Source organism: Carettochelys insculpta, chromosome 6, assembly GCF_033958435.1.
Source record: "Carettochelys insculpta isolate YL-2023 chromosome 6, ASM3395843v1, whole genome shotgun sequence".
Taxonomy (NCBI): domain Eukaryota; kingdom Metazoa; phylum Chordata; order Testudines; family Carettochelyidae; genus Carettochelys; species Carettochelys insculpta.
In genome coordinates, this window is record NC_134142.1 from 120,944,714 (window position 1) to 120,966,017 (window position 21,304).

General features: G+C 50.3%; 2 protein-coding genes across 2 annotated transcripts in view; one reads left to right on the top strand and one right to left on the bottom strand.

The window, feature by feature from the left end:
• The window catches only part of LOC142015166 (olfactory receptor 5G9-like), a 138,085-nt gene that overhangs the window by 15,092 nt on the left and 101,689 nt on the right, over positions 1-21,304 (top strand). The window lies entirely within an intron of this gene.
• LOC142014516 (olfactory receptor 2G3-like) lies at positions 10,291-14,545 on the bottom strand. The gene is made up of 3 exons (XM_074997181.1): positions 13,641-14,545; positions 10,488-10,510; positions 10,291-10,322 (listed from the first exon to the last, which is right to left on the bottom strand). Exons 1-3 carry the CDS (start codon positions 14,543-14,545, stop codon positions 10,291-10,293), a joined length of 960 nt encoding a protein of 319 aa, XP_074853282.1.

Genomic DNA, 21,304 nt, shown 5'->3' on the forward strand with positions numbered 1-21,304 from the left:
GAAGCTCAAGTTGCAGATCTCCATCTCATGCTCTGTAACAAACTCTAGCAGTTTCTCACCTCGTTCGTTTCTTTCTCCATATCCAAACCTTCCCATGACTCTCTCCCAACCTTCGTTATCTGTTCCAACCTTCGCATTCCAATCTCCTCCAATGATCAACACATCTTTCTTCAGTATCTCCCCCACCATCTTCCTCAAGTCTTTATAGAACAGTCCAATCTCTTCCTCCGTACTGTCCGACGTGGGTGCATACACCTGAATGACTGAGATGTTGAATGGTTTTGCTTCAAATCTCGCTACCATCACTCTTGCACTCACCAGTTTGTATCCTAATAATGCTCTTCTAACTGTTTTGCTAAGAAGGAATCCAACTGCTGCTTCATGCTTCGTTTCGTTTCATGACCAAATGACTTTGCAATGGCATATCTCTCCTGATCCCGTCCAATGCATCACTGTGAGTCCAAGTATATTGCATCGGTTTCTCTCCATCTCCTTCTGAAGCAGCTCTAATTTTCCAGTTGCCCACAGTGTTTGGACGTTCCATGTTCCAATGGATAGCATATGTGTTAGTTGTAATTTTCTTTCAGTAGCCAACTTATTGACCCAACCCTGATCGCTCGATTGGTATCGTGGACCTCATGTATCCAGGCGACGTCCCAGCCGGCATCTTTTATCATTTAGTTGTACTGGCATCAGATTTCATTCATATTGTTGTTTGACAGTCAGTGCATCGACACACATCTGACCAACCCTCCTCCTTCATCCAGCCTCGGGACTGGCATGGAGCTCATAGAGGCTTCATGGTGGAGTTCTGTGAAGACACCATGGAAGTAAATCTTCCTGACAACACTGGTATGGCTCTTGGGTGCTTTAAATGGAGAATCTTTCTAGAGTTACATGTGCAAATTCTCCCTGGGCCATGGTAATGGCTGTGCTGGGCAAGCAGGTTCATTCTGTATGGCAGCTTCTGGAAGGGGGAGCTGAGGTAGGGTGACCTTGTTTCCCCAGGCTGAATATGGAACACCTTATAAAATTACTGGCACTCAAGTGAGTTCAATGGTGACCAATCAGAACTATGCAGATCCCTGGAGTCTTGTATTAATCTTCTTATCGGTAAGGCTTGCACAGGGAGAGGTCACACACACACTCCTGTACATCTCTTTCACACAGGGATGGAGGTGACTGACTGGGATGAACCCAACCGTCCCCATCCGGTGCTCTCCATCGTTGGACACACAGGCAGAGGAAGGAGTAGGGCGGGGAGGCGGTGTGCATCAGTAAGACTGAGATTGGGTCCTGAAGCCACATTTTAAAATGATGTTGAAGAAAGTCCAATGTTTGGAGCGTGAAAGAAAAATGTTTTTTTGTGAGCTACTGAAAGGAGCCCAGTCTGCTTAGCTCTACAGAAGGAGGCTGAGAGGTGGCTTCATTGGAGTATCTAAGTGCCTTCCTGAAGAGACGATGTCAGGCATTAAAAGGCTCTTTAATGTCTCAGAGAAAAGTAGAGCAGTCTAAAAATAGACAGGGGAGGGTGGATGAGTAGACTAGCTTCCTGGATAATACCTAGGTCTTGCAGCAGTTCATAGCTGAGATGACTACCTGCTGCCTCTGGTAACCAAGCTACACTTCTATTTTTAGTCAAACCAAGGTCCTGCGCACTCAGCTACCGGAGCTGGTAAATAACACCTTCCTGCTGCAGCTTGTGTGCTGCGATGCAAATAAATCATGGTGCAACTGGGTTATTTTTTGCCTAAGCGGGACCTGTTTGCACTGGCTTTCCTTCCTCTGTGGTTGGGGGAATTCAAAATTGTTCAGTAGTCAATCACACATGTAAAGGGGTGTTCTGAGATTGCCTTTCAGCAGCCTCCCTCCGATTTCTAAAGTTATACTCTGAGCCCTTGTAGAAAAGCCTAAATAGCGATACCACCTGAGAAATGACTCATGCGATATTTGCCCTCTTGTGCCCACTCGACTATAGAATGAGACTTTATTTCATTGGATGAAACCCAGATCAATTTATTTCACTGCATGCATTTTCATTAAAGTTCAACTTCGAGCCATTTTTAATGGGTTCCAACTTTCTTATCTCTTAATACCTTAATCCCAAGACTGGAAAGAATCATGCTCCTCCCCAGGGTATTATGGGACGTTGTTGTTCTAAATAGCAAACATTAAAGCCACCACCTAACAAGTCTGGGATGGGGAACAGACAGTCATATGAGACATAACACGAGTTGTTGCAGACACCGCAGCAATTAGCACCTGCCTTTGCTGTCTCTAAAAGGAGGTGAGAGATGTAATTGGCCAAGGAGAATGAAGTAATTTCTCATTCTGAGAACTTGTCACTTCAGGGCATGGTTGAGATACCCAGGAGGTGTCTACACAGTTGTTCATCGGTGGCTTGTGAATTTTAATGAGTACTAATTTGTCTTGATGCGCACTGTGAGACCCGAGTAGATCCTCCTGACATGCTCTAAAATTTCCTGGCGTCCTTTAAATTTTAGTGTGCCTACACCCCCTTCCCACCTGATCCTCCACCCGCAGCCTACTCCTGTACCCGCTGCCACCCAGACCCCTCATCTTCAGCCCACTCCAGCACCCCACTCCTGCTCGGATCACCTGTCTCCAGCATGCTCCTACACCCTGCCTCCCAGCCCTGCCCCTAGCCCTGACCCCCCTACAGTCAAGGACAACAGCAGTGTGAGAGGGATAGCTCAGTGGTTTGAGCATTGACCTGCCCAACCCAAGGTTGGGCGCTCAGTCCTTCAGGAGGTCATTTAGGGATCTGGGGCAAATAGGTTAAAAAAAATCTACCAGTGATGACCTGCTGTGAGCCTGAAGGTTCCCTTCCACTTCTATAAGATAGGTGTAGCTCTACGGGCTTCCGGTGTGTGTGGCCCTGCAGCCAGTTAGTGGCCTCTGACCTGAAAAAGGCTGCCTCCACCCCATATTACACCATGATGAACTGACCAGCTCAGAGGGACAATTGTGTGATACCGACTTGTAGAAATGGAAGAGGGCTCAATGTGACGGGTGTGTCTACACCAGCTCCCTACTTTGAAGGGAGCATGGTGTGTTGGGAGATTGTTACTGAAGTTCTGTGGTGCGTACGCAGCATTTCATTAAGCTAATCTTCCGCCCTGTCATCTTTGAAGTGCTGGCTCGTGTGTCGCCGTGGCTAACCTGCTGGTACTTTGAGGAGTAAAGGGACTTTGAAGTTGTCCAGGCACTTTGAAGTACTGGTGGGTTACCCATGGCTACAAGCGAGCTGGCACTTCAAAGTTGACAGGGCCGAAGATTAGCTTAATGCAATGCTGCGTATGCACCACAGCACTTCATTAATAATCTCCCGACACCTACTTAACCATGTTCCATCGAAGTTTTCCTCTAGTGTACACACAGCCAAGATGTCAGAAGAAACAAACCAGAGGCATTACTGCCCGGTACCTGGGCTGCAGATTGCAGCTGAAGGATTCTGACTATCACTTTGCTTGTGCAGAGCACAGCCCACGGCGATCACCCTTTTCACTACGGGGTGGACGGGGGGGCATCTGTCTTTGCCCACCCTACTGCCAAATCATTTCTTAAGGGTGTCAGAAATCTCTGCCCCAAAATATCAGCCCCTACCCCACTTTGGGGCTTGACCCAGTACTATGGTGCCTCAGTGGGGCTCCTTTTGCTGAGCCCTGCATAGATACCTGCGCAGGGCTCTCCCGGCACTCCTCCACCCAGCGGTGGGATGAGACAGGACAGGCCTCTGCTCTGCCAGCAGGGAAAGGACACAAGGTCCATCCTACATCTCCCTGCACAAGGGGCCGAGTGTCAACCTGTCTGATGCCACTACACTCCGCCTGGTGAGCGCTATGCTGGCCTCCCCACACCCCACAGTTCCTGCTGCCCCATGCCCCCAGTCCCTGCCCCTGTGGAATAGTAAGGAAGGCAAAACCCTCAGGTGCAGGACGTGTACACAAGAGACCTGTTGAGGTCCACACTGAGGACAGTGATGCACTGGCCAATGAAAGGTGCAATTTCCAGACTTGGCCAGGAGGGGGCATCACAGCTGAGGGTGATGCTCTGGGCACTTGCAGAGAAACTGTAATTTTTATTTATAATTGGCACTAACACATCTCCTAGAGCAGGAAGGCACCTTGGGAGGTCCTCTAGTCCACTCCCCTGCCCTCTCGGCAGGGCAAGCACCATCCCTGGCATGTATTTGCCCCAGTCCGTAAATGGCCTCCTCAAGGATTGAGCTCACAACCGCAGGTTTAGCAGGCCAACGCTCAAACCACTGAGCTATAAACACAGTGCTTTAGAGAAAGTCTGTGCACTGCTAGCCAAGGTCCCTGGAGTGGGTCAGGAAGGCCACCAGCCAGGATAGTGTCACACAAGCAATTGCCAACCCGCGTGGGGCGCCAGGGCTTGAGCAGCAATGACAGTCTGCAAGCTGCTCGTTAACAGGACAGTGTCAGTAGCAGGCTCACAGCTCTCTGCCGAGAAGCACTGTCTGACCAGCATGAGGCCCAGCAGACCAGCACCAGGATGGGTAGGCTGAGACACATGAGCAGGCCCAAGACCGGGGACAGTCACGGGGCTGCAGGTCAGGGTCGAGGTTCATGGGGAGAGCTTATTGAGCTAAGATTTACCAACCACTATGAGGAGCGTCATGAACTTGACTCCTGCTCCCTTTACCAGCTGCTCTGCAGTAAATTTACAGAAAAAATCCAACCTGTAAAATCTCACATTTATTTTTAGCTGCAGTTGCAACAGCTGGCTGTTGGATGGGGCTGGCAAAGACTTAATTCAGGGAAGTGGCACAGAGATAGGAAGAAACTGGAACACAGAGGTTCTAATCTACATGCTACTGACCTCTGAAGTGACCTCTGCAACTCATTTGTTTCAGAAGATCTTAGTGCCTCAGTTTTCCCCATCTGTGCAATGGGGCTAATGCCACTTCACTGCTTGATAGTGAAAAGCTCAATGTGCTTTACACAGCTGGTCAGTATCATTATCCCTATTTCACAGATGGGCAATGTGGGTGTAACCTACACATGTAGGTGTGCTTCACTGACCCAGTTAGTGGCATTTACGCCGCTTACACCGAGAGAGAGAGAATGAGTTCCTACAGCCTGAGCTGAGAGCCCGCGGGCTTTTAGCTCCAACTTTAGAGGCTCCTGCGCTAAGCTCCAGAGGTCCCAGGTTTGAGTCTGCTCACAGTTACACAATGCTAAGCGACCTTGTCAATTACTGGGAGGCCATGGGGCAGAGGATGTGAGATCCAGGACGCTGACGTACGACTAGGGTGGCCAGCTGGCCCTCCACTGGAGAAACAAAAGGCTGTTTCCCCAAGGCAGGATTTGGGGTGCAGATATGGAGGATCCATACGGGAAGAGCAAGGCAGGCTGAAGAGCAGGACTGAGCACTGTGGGTCCAGGCCCACAGTACCAAAGGGGTCAGCAGCTCAGGAGTGATATATGCTGGCTGAGGATGTTTGGAGGGCCTAGGACTGGAGTGGCCAGAGGAGCTGCAGGGCAGGATTGTGAGGCATTGGCATTAGGGCGTCATCTAGTGCCCTTGCTTTCCAACCCACTGCCCTGCAAAGGCCTTGATCCTGCAAGGTGCTCAGCACCAGCTGAGGGCTTTCAGCAGCTCCCAGAAGATACTCGGCAGTTCTCAGGTCGCTGCTTCTCTCTGGGCTGGCAGGAGAGTGAGCTCAGCTTTGTGGCCTTTGAAGCTTGGAGACTTTATTTCTTTACCACCAATGCATCGGGGGAACAGTCTCAGGTAAAGAGAGAGCCGGGAGCATCCCATGAACTCACCAGCGCCCTTCAGCTGTGCACCAAGACGCTGACCCCAGACTCTGCAGACACCAATGTCAGGCCAAGAAGAAGCCGAGACAGATCAACATGGCTTGAGCAGTAGTTCATTAGCAGCAGCAATGGAAAAGTTTCCTCCTTGTTCGTCTCCTAATTAGCCCCACTGTGTGCTTGTTCCCAAGGGATGAGGACAGCCACCCGCAAGCTCTCTACTGCAACATCTCCAGGATCATTGAGAGACTTTCTTAACAATGCCCATCGTGGCTTGTTAGGCTGCACGTCCACAAGGGCCGCAGCTTGGGGCTCCTGACTTGGGAAGGAAAGGCCAAATTAATTAGGAGGGTGTCAGCTGTGGTGCCAGGGGTGTTAACCTCTTAGCTGACAGTGCCTGGAATTCAGGACACCAGTGTGTTGAGTGGTTACTGTCCTCCTAGGAGATCTGCATGGTTATGCAAAACCTTTCTCCATCAGTCCGCCTGAAGGGCAGCAGCCCCTGCCCAGTGGCAGACAGTTTGTACAAAGCAAGGTTCATAGAGTCATAGAATCTGGGGCTGGACGGGACATCAGGAGGTCATCTCGTCCAGCCCCTGCCCAAAGCAGGACTAACCCCAACTAAATCATCCCAGCCAGGGCTTTGTCAAGCCAGGACTTGAAAACATCCAAGGATGGGGGTTCCACCACCTCTCTCGGTAACACATTCCAGTGCTTCACCACCCTCCTGGGGAAATAGTTTTTCCTAATATTCAACCTACACCTCTCCCTCTGTAACTTCAGACTATTGCTCCTTGTTCTGCCATTGTCACCATTGAGAACAGTTTCTCTCCATCCTCTTTAGAGCTTCCTTTCAGGAAGTTGAAGGCTGCTGTCAAATTGCCCCTCAGGTTTCTCTTCTGCGAACTAAATAAGCCCAGATCCCTCAGCCTCTCCTCACAGGTCATGTGCTCCAGCCCCTTAGTCATTTTGGTTGCTCTCTGCTGAACCCTCTCCAATGCATCCACATCCTTTCCATAGTGCGGGGCCCAGAACTAGGTGCAATACTCCAGATGTGGCCTCACCAGTGCTGAGTAGCGGGGAATAATAACTTTTCTAGATCTGCTTGAAATGTTTCTCCTAATGCACCCCAATATGCTGTTAGCTTTCTCTGCTCCAAGGGCACACTGCTGACTCATATCCAGCCTCCCATCCACGATAATCCCCAGATCCTTTTCTGCTGCACTGCTACTTAGCCAGTCGATCCCCCCAGCCTGTAACAATACCTGGGATTCTTCCTTCCCCAGTGCAGGACTCTGCACTTATCCTTGTCGAACCTCATCCAATTTCTTTTGGCCCAATCCTCCCATTTGTCTCGGTCACTCTGAACCCTATCCCGACCCTCCAATGTATCTACGTCTCCCTGAGCTTAGGTTCTCAGACTTTGCATTCTGACAACAAAAATCACTGCGCCCCCCAGAAGGGAGGAACCAAAGACTGAGCCCAGCCAAGCCCTGCCACTGGGGGTATGGGATACCAATGCCACTACCACTACTCCTGGCAGAGGGGGGGGACAAAGCCAAAATCTACAGGCAGAGGCTTGTAAACTGAGCCCTGCTGCCCAGGTGGAACCCTTTGGCTTTGACCATCAGGTGGGAGGGCTTCTATTTCAGGCCCGGGAGCCCGTTAAAATGGGGTCCCAACCCACAGGGTAAAGTACAGCTGCCCCTCCTCTCTCAGACCCCCACTGTACAAATCATATGAGCAGCAGGGTCAGGGCTGCAGTGCTAGATGGGTGTCCCTGGAAAGGGTAGGGCTGGGGCTGGAACTGAGGGGTGGGGCCAAGAACACCCAGCCTTTAGCACCATCCCGAGCACAGTGTTGGGCCCCCCCCTTCCATCCCTCAGAGCCACACAGAGGCACTTCCATGGCCTTTCAAAGGGGCCCAGGGCTCTGGCCAATGCCGCTGCCGTAGCATTGGGCAGGAGCTCTGGGCCCCTTTGAAGCGTTTGGCCACTATGCAAATGCCCTGCTCGTCCCTCTCTGCTGGCAGGGCTGTATCTGAGCCACCTCCCCCTCTGTATGCACCGTCTGTCTGTCCTGGGCGCCTCACTGGTCACAGGGACGCTGCCGTTGCCACTTGCTGGCTCTCGCATTAGAATAGGCAACCGTGAAAAGAGAACTAAACCCACGCTGCTTGCTCTTTGCTTCTGTCTGTACAGCTTCTTGTCTGATTAGAAGGGGGCAGGATTAATACCCCACACTGCTCCCCGCAGGGGAGGACTGGCCTTTGCTTGTGGCAACAGAGCTCCTGAAGGCATCCTTTGCTGCAGCAGTTAGTATTGCAAAATGCCTTTGAGCAGGGAGGTGCTGCAGGCCCTGGGCAGGTTGGAAAATCAAGTCAGCGAGGCTGAATTGAATTTCCTGGGCCCATGCGCCTGACATGGATCAAGGTTAGACATGACCAACGCTCCCTGTTTCTGGGCTGTCCGGGCAGCTGGACAGCCCCGTTTGGGGAAGGAAGTGGTGCTGCCTCCTACGGAGAGACCGCAAGACAAGGCACTGCAGCATCCCAGCAGGGCTGTCCCTCGTCGACACGGCAGCCTGGCACACGCCGAGCTGGGGTGGCAGTTCCTCCTTTCCCTGCTGCCTGAGAAAGGAGCTCACGCCATCGCCTTTAGACCGGCCGGAAATACCAAACACCAGGGAGCAGCCACACGACCAGAGGCAGGGGTCACGTGTCTGTCGACGCACACCGCCGTAGGGTGGCTGGCATGTTCCCCTGGAGGCAAGCCCAGAAGCTCCAACTGATCTGACACAGGGCTTACTCAGAGCCAGTGGGTCGGACCAAGCCACACCAAGAGAGGCTGGGTCCTAGCAGCAGGGGTCAGTGATCGCAGCCATCCCTGAGGCTGAGGCAATGAAGGACGTGTCAGGAGGTAGCAGATGCCACATCCCCCTGCAGGTTGATCAGCATGTAGCCCCTTCTGTTCACTAGCCTAGTGTGAGGTTATTCACCATAGGAGAAGCCTTGGGATTTCATACACAGCTACGGGAGTGCTGGCCTGAGGCTCCTTGGTGTGCTCTGTGTTGTGTGTTAAAGTGTGTGGGCCTCAGAGCAGCCCCACTCAGACCCACCACCAGGAGCACAGCAGCCCATTTGCTCTGCCTGCACCCTGCATGCTGCTTCCAGCTCTGTCTCCACGGTGTTTGCCTGGGGTGGAGCATGGAGGCACAGCGCTTGGCTGTCGAGTTTAAGCAGCCAGACACTGGAGCTGTCAGAAGAGCTCAAAAGGCTTCTGTGCAGATCAGGGAGGCTTTGAGGAAGCTGGGCCCATTCAACCAAAATGTGGCTTACTACAGCCCAATGCAAGACGCTACACTTGTGGGAGTATATCCTGGAAAACAGGGACTGAAAATAATATTGGAAGCCAGAGGGGACAAACAACCGCACACATGGTTCCTGGTGCAATTCTGCAGCAAAAACGGCTGTAGCTATCCAGGGAGGTACAAAGACAGGAGGAGTTAGTAGCTATAGAGCAGTAATTTTATCTTGGTACGCAGTACTGGTCAGACAGATTTTAGCATACTATATACAGTTCTGATGGCCACCTTTTTAAGCGGGTTTTAAAAAATTGGCGATGGTGCAGAGGTGATTCCCCCTCAAAAAAATTATTTCAGGGCTGGGGAAAATACCTGACAATGAGCAGCTTAAAGACCTCAGACTGTCTAGTTTCATAAAAGAAGAAAATTCAGAACTAAGTAGATTACGATGCATAAATAATTTCTCTGGGAGAAAACACCAGACAGTAAAAGTATCTTTAATCCATCAGGCCATTTCTACACAGGCCACTTCCTGGAAGTGGCATGCTAATACAGGAAGCGAAAGACGCTAATGAGGCACAGAGGCAAATTCCCTGCGCCTCATTAGCATAACGTCACGTGATTTGGAGTCTGGAAGACCGTTCTTCCGGACTCCAAAATGCCATGTAGAAGTGCGGCCCTGGGTGGGGCTTCCAGAAGGAAGTCCTCCTTCTGGAGGGCCCTTCTTCCCAAAAATTTTCAGGAAGAAGGGGCCTCTGGAAGAAGGACTTCCTTCTGGAAGCCTCCCCCATGGCTGCACTTCTACATGGCATTTTGGAGTCTGGAAGAACGGTCTTCCGGACTCCAAATCACGTGACGTTATGCTAATGAGGTGCGGGGAATTTGCATCTGTGCCTCATTAGCATCTTTCACTCCCTGTATTAGCATGCCACTTCCGAAGGAAGTGGTCTGTGTAGAAACAGCCAGAATGTTTACCAAATTCAAAGTTAGCTATCTGCCGTTTCAAAATCATTTTGAAAATCGTGGTTGCGTGGTATAGATGCTCACAAAGTTATGTCAGAATAGTGGCCATTAGTCTGAAATAATTTTGTTGTGTAGACACACCCTCAGAGAATGGCATCATAAGAACGGCCAGCGGAAATTAAAGCCAAACAAATCTAAATTACGTAACTTCAGTTTAGGTTCAACTAAATGGCTTGAAGAACTGGCCTTGCAGTTGTGCAAAGCATGGTGCTTTTACAACTGAGCTAGGCTCTGCGTTCCCCTCATCCCAGCCCTTTGTTACGTTGCAAAAGTCCTGGAGAGCTGCAGGAGCATTGGGACTCCTTGAGGTTGAAATGTCTCACAAAGCAGAGAAGCTACAGGACTCAAAGCTGGGATGGGTCCACCAGACCAAGTGAATGGGAGGATGCAGCAGTGATGGTCTCTTATCCCTGATGCACAGATCCCTTTGTCCTGCCCAGGTTGCATGGGAATAAAAAGGACCATCAATGAGTTCCTCATTTTCAGGACCATATTTTCACCCTCCACTAGCAGCATAGGTCAGTGAATCTCTTAACTTTGTCACAAATTAGCCTATTGGCTGCCAATGTCTGGTACAAATTCAAGGTTGTCTGGAGTGCAGGAGGGTTGTTTGCAGGTTAAGGAATCACAATAAAAATGACTGGTTTGTCTTTAGGTATTTCCCCCAAACCATCTACATCTTGAACACAACCACCACATGGAGCAGCGTTCCCCTTTCCCCACAACCACCTGCCAGGGAGCAAACATATGATGGCTTGCAACTGGGGTTAAATGTCGCCAGTACAGCAATGGGTAAACGTTTTCTTTGTGAGCGACGCAAATTGGAGGGTGCGTATCCACTTTCCTGCAGAGACCCACTCATTCAGAGGAATTTCTTTCCACCCAGACTTCTCCCAGCTGTACATCTGGATTGTTTTCTGATCAGCATTTTACGCTAATCAGTGTTTAAATTGAGTAGGTGGCTCATATCAAATGAAGCAGAGATCATCCAGCCCATAAGAGGGAGAGCATTCCCACAGTCAGGGCACCAGGCCAGGCCTTGGGTGATGCGACCCACGTTAATTTCTCTGCTCTATGCCAGGCTTCCTGGGTGACATTCCACAAGCTCATTAGTTGCTCCTTTCCCAGGCATAAAAAGTAGGGATGCAAGTACTTGGCCAGCTCCTAAGGATGGTGTAGGGGCTAACATACCAGAGTTTGAATTGCTCAGATACCACAGAGATCTTACCAACACTGAAGATAGGTAGAAGTGATGTGCTGTGAGCACTATCTTCCTGGGATGGTGGCCGCTTAGACCTCTAAGAATGAACAGCGCAGGGGTTTTTATAGTGGAAAGTTGGATGATCTGAAGCCAGCGGCTTGAGTTAATGGCCAGATCAAGCAGTAGCACCTTAGCACCTTCTCTATAAAAGCTTGTCTACAATTCCTTGGTAACTTGATGGCCACCAGCCCTCTTCAGAACACCGGAACCAGTGTAACACTGCAGTCTGAAGCAACCTAGTCCATCAGGGCTGAAAGACAAAAGAGAAGAGTCCCATGCAGATTTTCTTTGGGGCTATTAGGAAAACCCAGCCTTCCTGAAAGTGCTTTGTTCCTCAGCCATCATTTTTAGCTCTTCCAAAATGTAACGGTTGCTAGAATTTTTCCTTGAAACAGTGGAGTATATGTGCACCTGTCATCTGCACTAAATTTCTGAGGGCAGGCAAACATTCCATGTTTGTTACTTGTGTGAGAAGATCTCTCCAAGGTTAGTTGGCTGCAGGTATGGGTGGAGTTATGTGAACAGTGCTGTTGTAACTGGCCCCATCACATGGCAGCACTGGGTGCACCATTCTTTCCCCATTATCTGGTAAAAGTCTGCGCTTCATAACACAGACTGAGAACTAGCATGAGAGATGCATTGGCTCTTGCCAAGTTCCCAATGAACACTGAGAAGTTTTGGGAAGCAGGCAGAGGATGACTTACTTAGCAGGGAAGAAATGAACTAATGCCAATACCTTCATCATGATGGCTTAGACCAGCGTTTCTCAAACATTTTGAGACCACAGAACACTAAAAAATCATATTTTTAATGGAAAAGCAACGAGGGGTCCTGTGGCACCTTATAGATAACAGAAATGTATGAGCATAAGCTTTCGTGGGCAAAGACCCACTTTGTCAGATGCAGGCAGTGGAAATTTGCAGAGGCAGGTATAAATAGGCAGGCCAGAGCCAGGCTGGAGATAATGAGGTTAACTCAGTCAGGGAGGGTGAGGCCTACTACCAGCATGGGGTTTATGGGGAACCCCTATGATGTGCTACATTTTTGAGAAATGGAAATGCTTACTTCACTCATTGATGGTTCCTCAGCAGTAGTATTTTCACTCACTTCTGGCTTTTTAAAAAAGACTTGTAATTTACTCTGTTTACTCATAAGAACGGCCATACTGGGTCAGACCAAAGGTCCATCCAGCCCAGTGGCCTGTCTGTCAACAGTGGCCAATGCCAGGTGCCCCAGAGGGGGTGGACCGAAGATGATGGTCAAGTGATTTGTTTCCTACCGTCCACCTCCAGCCTCTGGCAATCAGAGGCCAGGGACACCGTTCCTATCCGTGGAAATAATCAATTCAATAAATAGTCACACACCACATGCGTGTGTTGGTGGACAACAAGCAGCTGACTGACAGCGTAGCCACCACGCTGGCACTGCGCCTGTGCCGCACCTCATTGCTAGTTGCTACACCACCATAAAGGTAGGAGAAGGAGATTAGAGGAGGGTGGAGGCTAGCACAATCTTAATCAACCTCGCTGCGTCGCCAGACTACCGCCAGACCTCTCTTGCAAGATGCAGACATAAAATTGCTTCAGTATTTTCCTTTTGTGTGGTCAGCGTAAAATGGTTATTTATTGTAAAACGTTGACTTATTTTTCCAAACGCTCGCAGCACACCTGCGAGTTGTTCACAGAACACCAGTGCTCTGCATAATTTAAGAAACACTGGCCTAGACCAACGAAAAGAAGTAGGTCCTAACCCAGTCCATAGGGTTAACAGAGGACCATAAAGGACTGGCGCCCTGTGGGTTTCCTCGGCGCTAGTATCAAGGTAGCCCTGAAACATAAGAAATGATGAACTCTGAATGTGACAGAGCAGAGCTCCCCAAGGCAACTGAGCCCTGATGCTCAGCACTACATGCAAACCTGCTCAGAAGCTGGTCCACCCATCTCTTCCTTTTATTCCAAACCTGGGGCCGGGTGAGATGTGACAGGGACAGAGTCCATGTTCCGTTTGCCCTCCCCGAGCCTCTAAAGGGACATGTCAACGCAATGGGATGATACAAGCAGCCTTCTTTATTGTTTGCAGAAAGCTAGTAGGCAGAGGATCTACCAGGCCTCTCCACACAAAGAGCAGGGTCACCGTTCACCATCTGCTGAACTCAGCAATGCCCACTCAAGCAACCCCCTCACATGGCCACCCCCCAACCCTGCAGCTTTCACATCCCCTTTGAGAGTCTTCATCCACCAACTGCTCTCTTCAGTGCGCCCTTCACGTCTTTGTTCCTCAGGCTGTAGATCATTGGGTTGAGCATAGGCGTTATAATGGTATAAAATAGCGCGATTATTTTGTTCCTGTCCTGTGAAGACTTCACCTGGGGCCTCGTGTACATGATGGTGGCTGTCCCGTAGAAAAGGGCTACCACGGCCAGGTGGGACCCACAAGTGGAGAAAGCCTTGGCTCTGCTGCTGTCATATTTCATCCACACGATGGCCGAGAGGATGCGGCCGTAGGAGAGGACAATCAGGACGAAGGGGAGGAAGACAATGAGGATGCTGAAGATGAAGACCACCTTTTCGGTGAGGGAGGTGTCGGCGCAGGCCAAGGCCAGCATAGCAGGCACCTCACAGAAGTAGTGGTTCAAGGTGTTGGGCCCACAGAATGGCAAGCGGAGGGTCAGAGCGCTGACAACCAGGCAGCTCAACAGACTGCAGCTCCAGCAAACAGCCACCATCTGAGTACAGAGCTTCCTGTTCATGATGACGGTGTAGCGCAGAGGGTGGCAGATTGCCACGTACCGGTCGTAGGCCATGACACCGAGGAGGAAACACTCATTCATGCCACAGGCCAGGGAGAAATACATCTGAGTGGCACAAGCACGGAAAGAGATGGTCCTGCTCTTGGTGGAGAGGTTCACCAGCAGCTGGGGGACGTTGGTGGTGATGTAGCAGATGTCTAAAAAGGACAAGTGGCTGAGGAAAAAGTACATGGGCATGTGGAGCCGAGGGTCGGCTCTGATCACCGCAATGATGAGGATGTTCCCGACCACCGAGAGCAGATAGAACACCAGGAACACTGCAAAGAGACAGGTCTGCACCCTTGGCTCACTGGACAGACCTATGAATACAAATTCAGTCACGAAGCTTTGGTTTTCCTGCTCCATTTTCAACCAGTTTTTATCTGCCCAGAGAAGGAAAAGGATCAAACTCATTTCAAATGTACCGTCAGCAAAGAAAGACAACTGCACTTCACACTGTGAGGCAGCGGCCAGCGCATAATGTGGTACACCATGACCATAACACTACACACACTGGAGAAGTGGACTTGCAGTAAGTAGGGTGAAGTTTAAAAAGGACAAGGGCAAAGCACTCCACTTAGGAAAGAACAAAACAGTTTCACACACACAAATGGGAAGTGACTGTCTAGCAAGGAGAATGGCAGAAAGGGATCTAGGGGGTCACAGTGGACCACAAGCTAAATACCAGTCAACAGCGTGATGCTGCCGCTGCAAAAGAAAGCAAACGTGATTCCGGGATGCATTAACAGAAGCGTTGTGAACAAGACACAAGAAGTCGTTCTTCTGCTCTACTCTGTACTGATTAGGCCTCAGTTGGAATATCATGTCCAGTTCTGGGCACCACATTTCAAGAAAGAGGTGGAGAAATTGGAGAAGGTCCAGAGAAGAGCAAGAAGAATGATTAATGATCTACAGAGCATGAGTTAGGAGGGGAGACTGAAAGAACTGGGCTTGTTTAGTTTAGCAAAGTGAAGGCTGAGAGGGCGCATGTTAGCAGTTCACAAGTACCTAAACGAATGTTACAAGGAGGAGGGAGAAAAATTGTTCTCCTTGGCCTGTGAGGATAGGACAAGGAGCAATGGGCTTAAACTGCCACAAGGTGGGTTTAGGTTGGACATTAGGAAAAACTGCCTAACTGTTGGGGAGGTTAAACACTGGAATAAATTACCTGGGGGGTGGGGTTGTGGAATCTCCCTTGCTGGAGATATTTAACAGCAGGTTAGATAGACATCTCCCAGGGATAGTCTAGATGGTGCTGGGTCCTCCTGTGAGGGCAGGTGACTGAATTCATTGACCCCTCAAGCTCCATTCCAGTTCTAGTGCTCTGTGATTCTATGCAGACAGAGCACCCATGTCTCTACAACAGGCAGAGAGCTGAGCAGTGGCGTGGAAACACTGACAGTGAAAGTTTTCTCCTGGCAGATTTGATTGAGTCTTCGCTTACACCGGTTGCGTCAAGGTGCAGCTGCAAGGCGTTTACTACCACTCCTCGTTTACGTCCATCTGCGTTATGTCAGAAGCCCAGTTTTTCCCCTTGTTTCTTAAAAAATGGTGTGGGCAATTGCCACAATGGAAAAGAGCAATTTGAAAGCTCTAAAGGCTGTATCCTCTCTTACAATTGCAAGAGGTACAGCACTGCCAACTTTATTATTATTCATAACAAGAAGATTTACCAGGCATTGCTCAAACCCTTAACTCAGTTCATTTTTGGTTTCTTTGGAAAATGAAAATGTCCAGGCTTCCTTTAAATCATCGCTCTGGGGTGGGGCTGGGGACGAGGGGTTCGGTAGGCAGGCTGTCCTGGGGAGAGAGGACTATCCCAGCCCTCTGTCATGGCAGCAGGTTGCGGCCAGGTGTGAAGCACCTCTTTCTGGCTGCTACAGCTCCAGCAGTCGCAGCTGGGGAAGGGGTTCATGTCCTTCCAGCTGGAGCAGGTCCAGGTTCATCTGCCCCCTGTGGTCTCCAGCCAGAATGAGGAATGCAGCCAACTGTGCAGCCAGTGCAGCCAGTCGGCTGGGAGAGCTTCAAATCACCCCCATCTTCCCTAAAGGTTACCCCCAGCCAGACCCTTCACCTGCCTAGTGATTCTGTCTCTTTTCTGTATGGTGTTCAGAAAAGCAATCCTATTCCAAGCACATCCTATTTTCCTGGCACAACCAAACCTTTACGTTGCTTTATGTTATCATAAAAGGAGGCTGTGTACCGAATCTGGTGGTACACAGACAGACGAATGGACAGACAGACAGACAAACTCGCTCAAATATAAAGTAGATATGTATTGTGGGAGCATGTCTAAGCCCTGGTCACACAGGTTTATTCCGTTGATTTTACCTTTGATTTTTCTGTCTGCTACACCATTGACTCTTACACAGGCATATAACAGCGTCATTTAGAACATATGACCATAAAACTACCACAAAGTCTCAGACCAAAGGTCCATGGAGCCCAGTATCTTGTCTTTCACCAGAGGTCAATGGCAGGTGTCTGACAGGGAATGAAAAGAAGAGGTACTCATTAAGCGATCCATCCTCTGTCATCCAGTACCAACTTCTGGCAAACGGAAATGGACCTAAAAGTCCTGTTCTTTTACAAAACATTTTTTTCCAGTTTTCTCTACCTACTCCCATCTTTAAGAGACATGTCCTCACAGGAAGACCTGCTCTTGTTTTAGGTTTTTTTCCCCCCAAAATGCCTGATGCCTTGATTATTAAAAGTCCTAATGTGCAGCTCCACTCTGCCTTTTAACCGCTCTGCTGCTTACCCAATTTAGGATCTTAATTCTTGTTTTCTAATGGATTTAGGTGAGACAGGCTAAAATTCCTTCAACTGCCTGTATATCTTTTAAAATCTGGGAGTACACGACGTAGAAGCACGAGTTCTATTGAGCTGAGAAGCCTCACCAAAATCACTCGGGCTTGTTTGAAAATCCTGCCCTGACAGAGCGTTGTTACAAATGATGGGTGTCAGAGTGCTTCTTGTTTGTACATTTCAAAAGATTTTACAAAGACGGTTGGTCCAATGTTTGCTCTAGTCTTTTCCATCCATGCACAGAATACATTTTTATGTGCACCAATCACAGAATCACAGAATCATAGCACTGGAAGAGACCTCAGGAGGTCATCTAGTCCAGACCCCTGCTTCAAGTAGGATCAACCCCTACTAAGTCATCCCAGCCAGGACCTTGTCCAGCTGGGACTTGAAAACCTCAAGGGATGTAGAGCATATGCATATGCGAACGTGCACCACCAATAGAAACACAAAACCTAGTTACGGACGCTCTGCTAATCAGCAGGACAGCATGTGAATTTCTCCTGAGTGGCTGTCCAAGTGCCCAGTTTCCACAGAACACTGATGAGCATCATCATCTCTATTTCATGGATGAGAAAATGGAGAAGCAAGGAAGTTCAATGATCGAGGCTGAGAGATCCTGCAGCAATGTTGGAAACACCTCTTATCATGGTAAAACTGTCATTAGTGATAAAAACACATTAAAACTTCAGGTGGAACCTCTCTCATCCAGCACCCTCGGGACCTGATGGGTGCCAGATGAATTTGCAAGACCCTGGGAGGTCAATATTGTCTAGCAGCGTTACCAACACTTCCACTGTTGACTGGCTGTCAGACAACCTTTAGGGGTAAATTAGAGCTAAATAACAGCACAAAACACAGAGGAATCTTGTCTGGTAACCAACTTTATGGGACCAAAGGAAACTTGGCCATGCCAGTGATAAGTGGTCCTCCAGCTAACTAAAATCATGCTGGATTACAGATGTTGCTGGACGAGAGAGTCTCAACTTAGAGAGGTTCCACCTGTGCATAGTTCTTCTAACTACAGAATAAAATGCAGAAATGTTTGCATGACAAAGACATTCTTACACACATGGTTCAGAAGGAAGAGGAAGTTCAATTGTTTTCCTGTACCTGGTCAACCTGATCAAAGAATAAATGTAATCAGACCTGAAATCGGAAAACTGACACCAAAGATGAGAGCAAGAAGAAGAAAATTCTGATAATTCTAGACAAGAAGTAAATGCTCATAGACATTTGGTGCTTCAAGCTTCTTTACCTGCGCACTGAGTTAACAGGTAAAGATGATGTGGAGGAAATAGATATTCCTGCCCTGTTCCAAAGCTGCTAGGCTGAGTCTCAGACTTTATAATGACTTTCAAATGCCAGAGGGATCTAGCCCCAAAGACAACATTGCAATTACGTAGTCTAAGGTTAGCAAACTAATTGCTAGTAGCAAATGTTTTGGTCACAGGACGTTTTCTCTAGGAGTAATATTTTCAAAGCAGTGACCTGACTTTTCAAATTATGTCATTCATTTTTCAGAACACTTGAGCTCTGCTGTGCCTGACTCTTTTTTTGGTAGTTTTGTAGCTTTTAAGAGTAGAACAGGACTAGTGGATCACCTAGTTTAGTGTCCTGTATCATACAGGCCATAGAATTTCATCCAGTCGGTCCTGGATTGAGCCCAGTCATTCATATTTGATAGTACTGGATGAAAATGTCTTTTCCAAAAGGCCATTGAATCCTGAACTGTGGCTCTCACAAGACGGAGAACCCACCACTTCTCATGGTAGTTTGTTCAGATTATCCATCCCCCCTCCTTGTTAAAAGCTGAGCCATCCCATCCATTGGAAGGTTTGGGACAACTGCTCCAGGCCCTATACTTTGGTGGGGCTGGAGGGCAGCTTGGAGGTTTGTGAGGGACCTGGCGCTGGCAACGGGGGTCAGGCCTGTCTTTGCACTCCCCAGGAACATTGGGAAGAGGATCAACATGTCTGGGAGGTGGGGAAGCAGAGCGGGCTGGTCCGGGTCACTCCATTTCCCACTGCTGTTGCTGGCGAGTGTGGGACAGGGTCTACCCCTTACTGCCCACTAGTGCCCTGAGCTGAGTCACTCTGGCTTGAGGGGAAGTGGTGGAGTGGCAGCAAGCTGGGAGCAGAGCAGGGACAGGAAGAGGTGGGGGGAGGTGCTGAGTTGATGTGTGGGGAGGTGTGTCCCCCAACCCCCACCCACAAGAGATGGCTCTGCTTCTAAGTTCAAACTTTTATTTCAATGCTCTGTCTGTTTCCAATTTCTAGTCCGTGGTTCTTGTTAAGCTGTTCTTTCCTGTCTTAAGACCACCACCAGCTTCTTCCAGCCACTCATATAGGCCACCAAAGGCTCACAGGTGAGAGACCTCAGAAGAAACCCTTCCCGCTACTAGCCATTTCTGCAGTGATTTCATAGGACACCGTGCTGGAGCTGCAGGAGGGGAGGGCGATCTGGAGCCCCCCATCGCTGGAGGCCCCCTCCTCCTCCTCCAGTGTCCCAGGGGTGGGCTCCTGGGGGGGCCCCTGGGGTGCAGGGCTTGCCTCGAGGGCAGACTCTGTCTCCGGGGCCTGCTGGGGCTCGTCGGCCGATGTGTCAAGGGTGGCCGTGGGGGAGGAGGTGTACCGGGGGCCCAGGATTTCCCTGAGCTCCTTGTAAAAGGAGCAAGCAGCGGGGGCAGCCCCAGATCAGCTGGCCGTGTCCCGGGCCCGGGTGTAACCCTGCTGCAACTCCTTTACCTTACTCCTGACATGGTCAGGAGTGCGGGCAGGGTGACCCCGGGCAACCAGGCCCTCGGCCAGCCGAGCAAATGTATCCACGTTCCGCCTCTTGCTCCCCATTATCTGGAGCACCTCCTCCTCCTCATCCCAGAGCCCCAGCAGGTCCCGGATCTCAGCCTCTGTCCAGGAGGGGCCCCGCTGCCTCTTCCCTGGCTGTCTGGCAGGCTGGGAGCCCTGGGTCCCCTTGGGGGGGGTGCCCTGTGGGCGCTTGGGGGCTGGCTGGCTGCCATGGGGTTCAGGGTGCTGGCTTGGGGCTGCAGAGGGACGTGCAGGCTGGGCACGTGGCAGTGCTGCTGCCTCCATGAGCTCTCAGCTTCCTGCACAGGAAATAAGGGGGCGGGGAGCTTTAAGGGGCTGCTGCACACGGCAACCATAGAGCTCAGGGGCTGGAGAGAGCATCTCTCAACCCCTCAGCTGATGGCCACCATGGAGGACCCCGCTATTTCGATGTTGCGGGACGCAGATCATCTACACGGGCCCTATTTCGACGTTCAACGTCGAAGTAGGGCGCTATTCCCATCTCCTGATGAGGATAGAAACTTCGATGTCTTGCCGCCTTACGTTGAGTTCAACTTCAAAATAGCGCTCGGCGTGTGTAGACGCGGCGGGAGCTATTTCAAAGTTGGCATGGCTACTTCGAAATAGCTGGCTCGTGTAGATGCGGCTAGAGTGCAGCCCAGAATCCAAGGCAAGTAGCTGGGACTTGTTAAGAATCAGTCTGCCACAAAAAGACTAATCAGACACCTTCTGGCTTGCTATAAAAGTAGAGGGGGTGGGGGGAAGGAGATGAGGAGCAGCCCAGGAAGAGAGGCTGGAGGACTGAGGTTTTGGATGTGAGAAGTGATCAGGTACAGGGGAGAAGGTGCAAGAGGGAAGTGGTGTGGGGAAGTGGCCCAGGGAAAAGCTGCTGTGTTTGGAGTAGGGGAAAAGCCCATTCAGTTGCCTTCTTTGTAGGGTGTCTGGGCCAACGCCCAGCGTAGTGGGCAGGCCTGGGCTCTCCCAGCTGTTCCCACAGAGAGCCTTCCTAGTGGAAGGGCAAGAGCACTCACACCTCTGGTGGGGGTTCGCTCCCCCCTTGTGATTTGCCTAGGATAAGAACAGCTCAGTAAATGGAGACCCTGGCCTCCAGAAAGACCCAGGGCAGTGGAAGTGCCACTGTGAGTCTCTGATGAACCCCAAAAAATTCTCCCAATGGGGCACCAACCTCCCAGCTGCTGAGCTCCCTTCCTGACCGTGCTTCCAGCTCCCTCCCCAGCTGTGCAAAGCTTCCACCTCTGCTCCCAGCCGTGCCCCCCACTCTAGCCCCAGCCACATTTCCAGTCCCAGCCCTGGCTGCACTCCTGGTCCCTGCCACCAGCTCAGCTCTTCTCCCAGATGCCAGTCACACTGCTGCTGGACTTCCAGCCTGCACTGGCTCCTAGCTGCTGGGGCTTTCTGGTCCAGCAATGTCTGCAGTCCAGTTACCAGACCAGAGAGCTGCAGACCAGTGGGGTCGGGTCTGTCGTGGAAATGACCCTAAAGATTAACA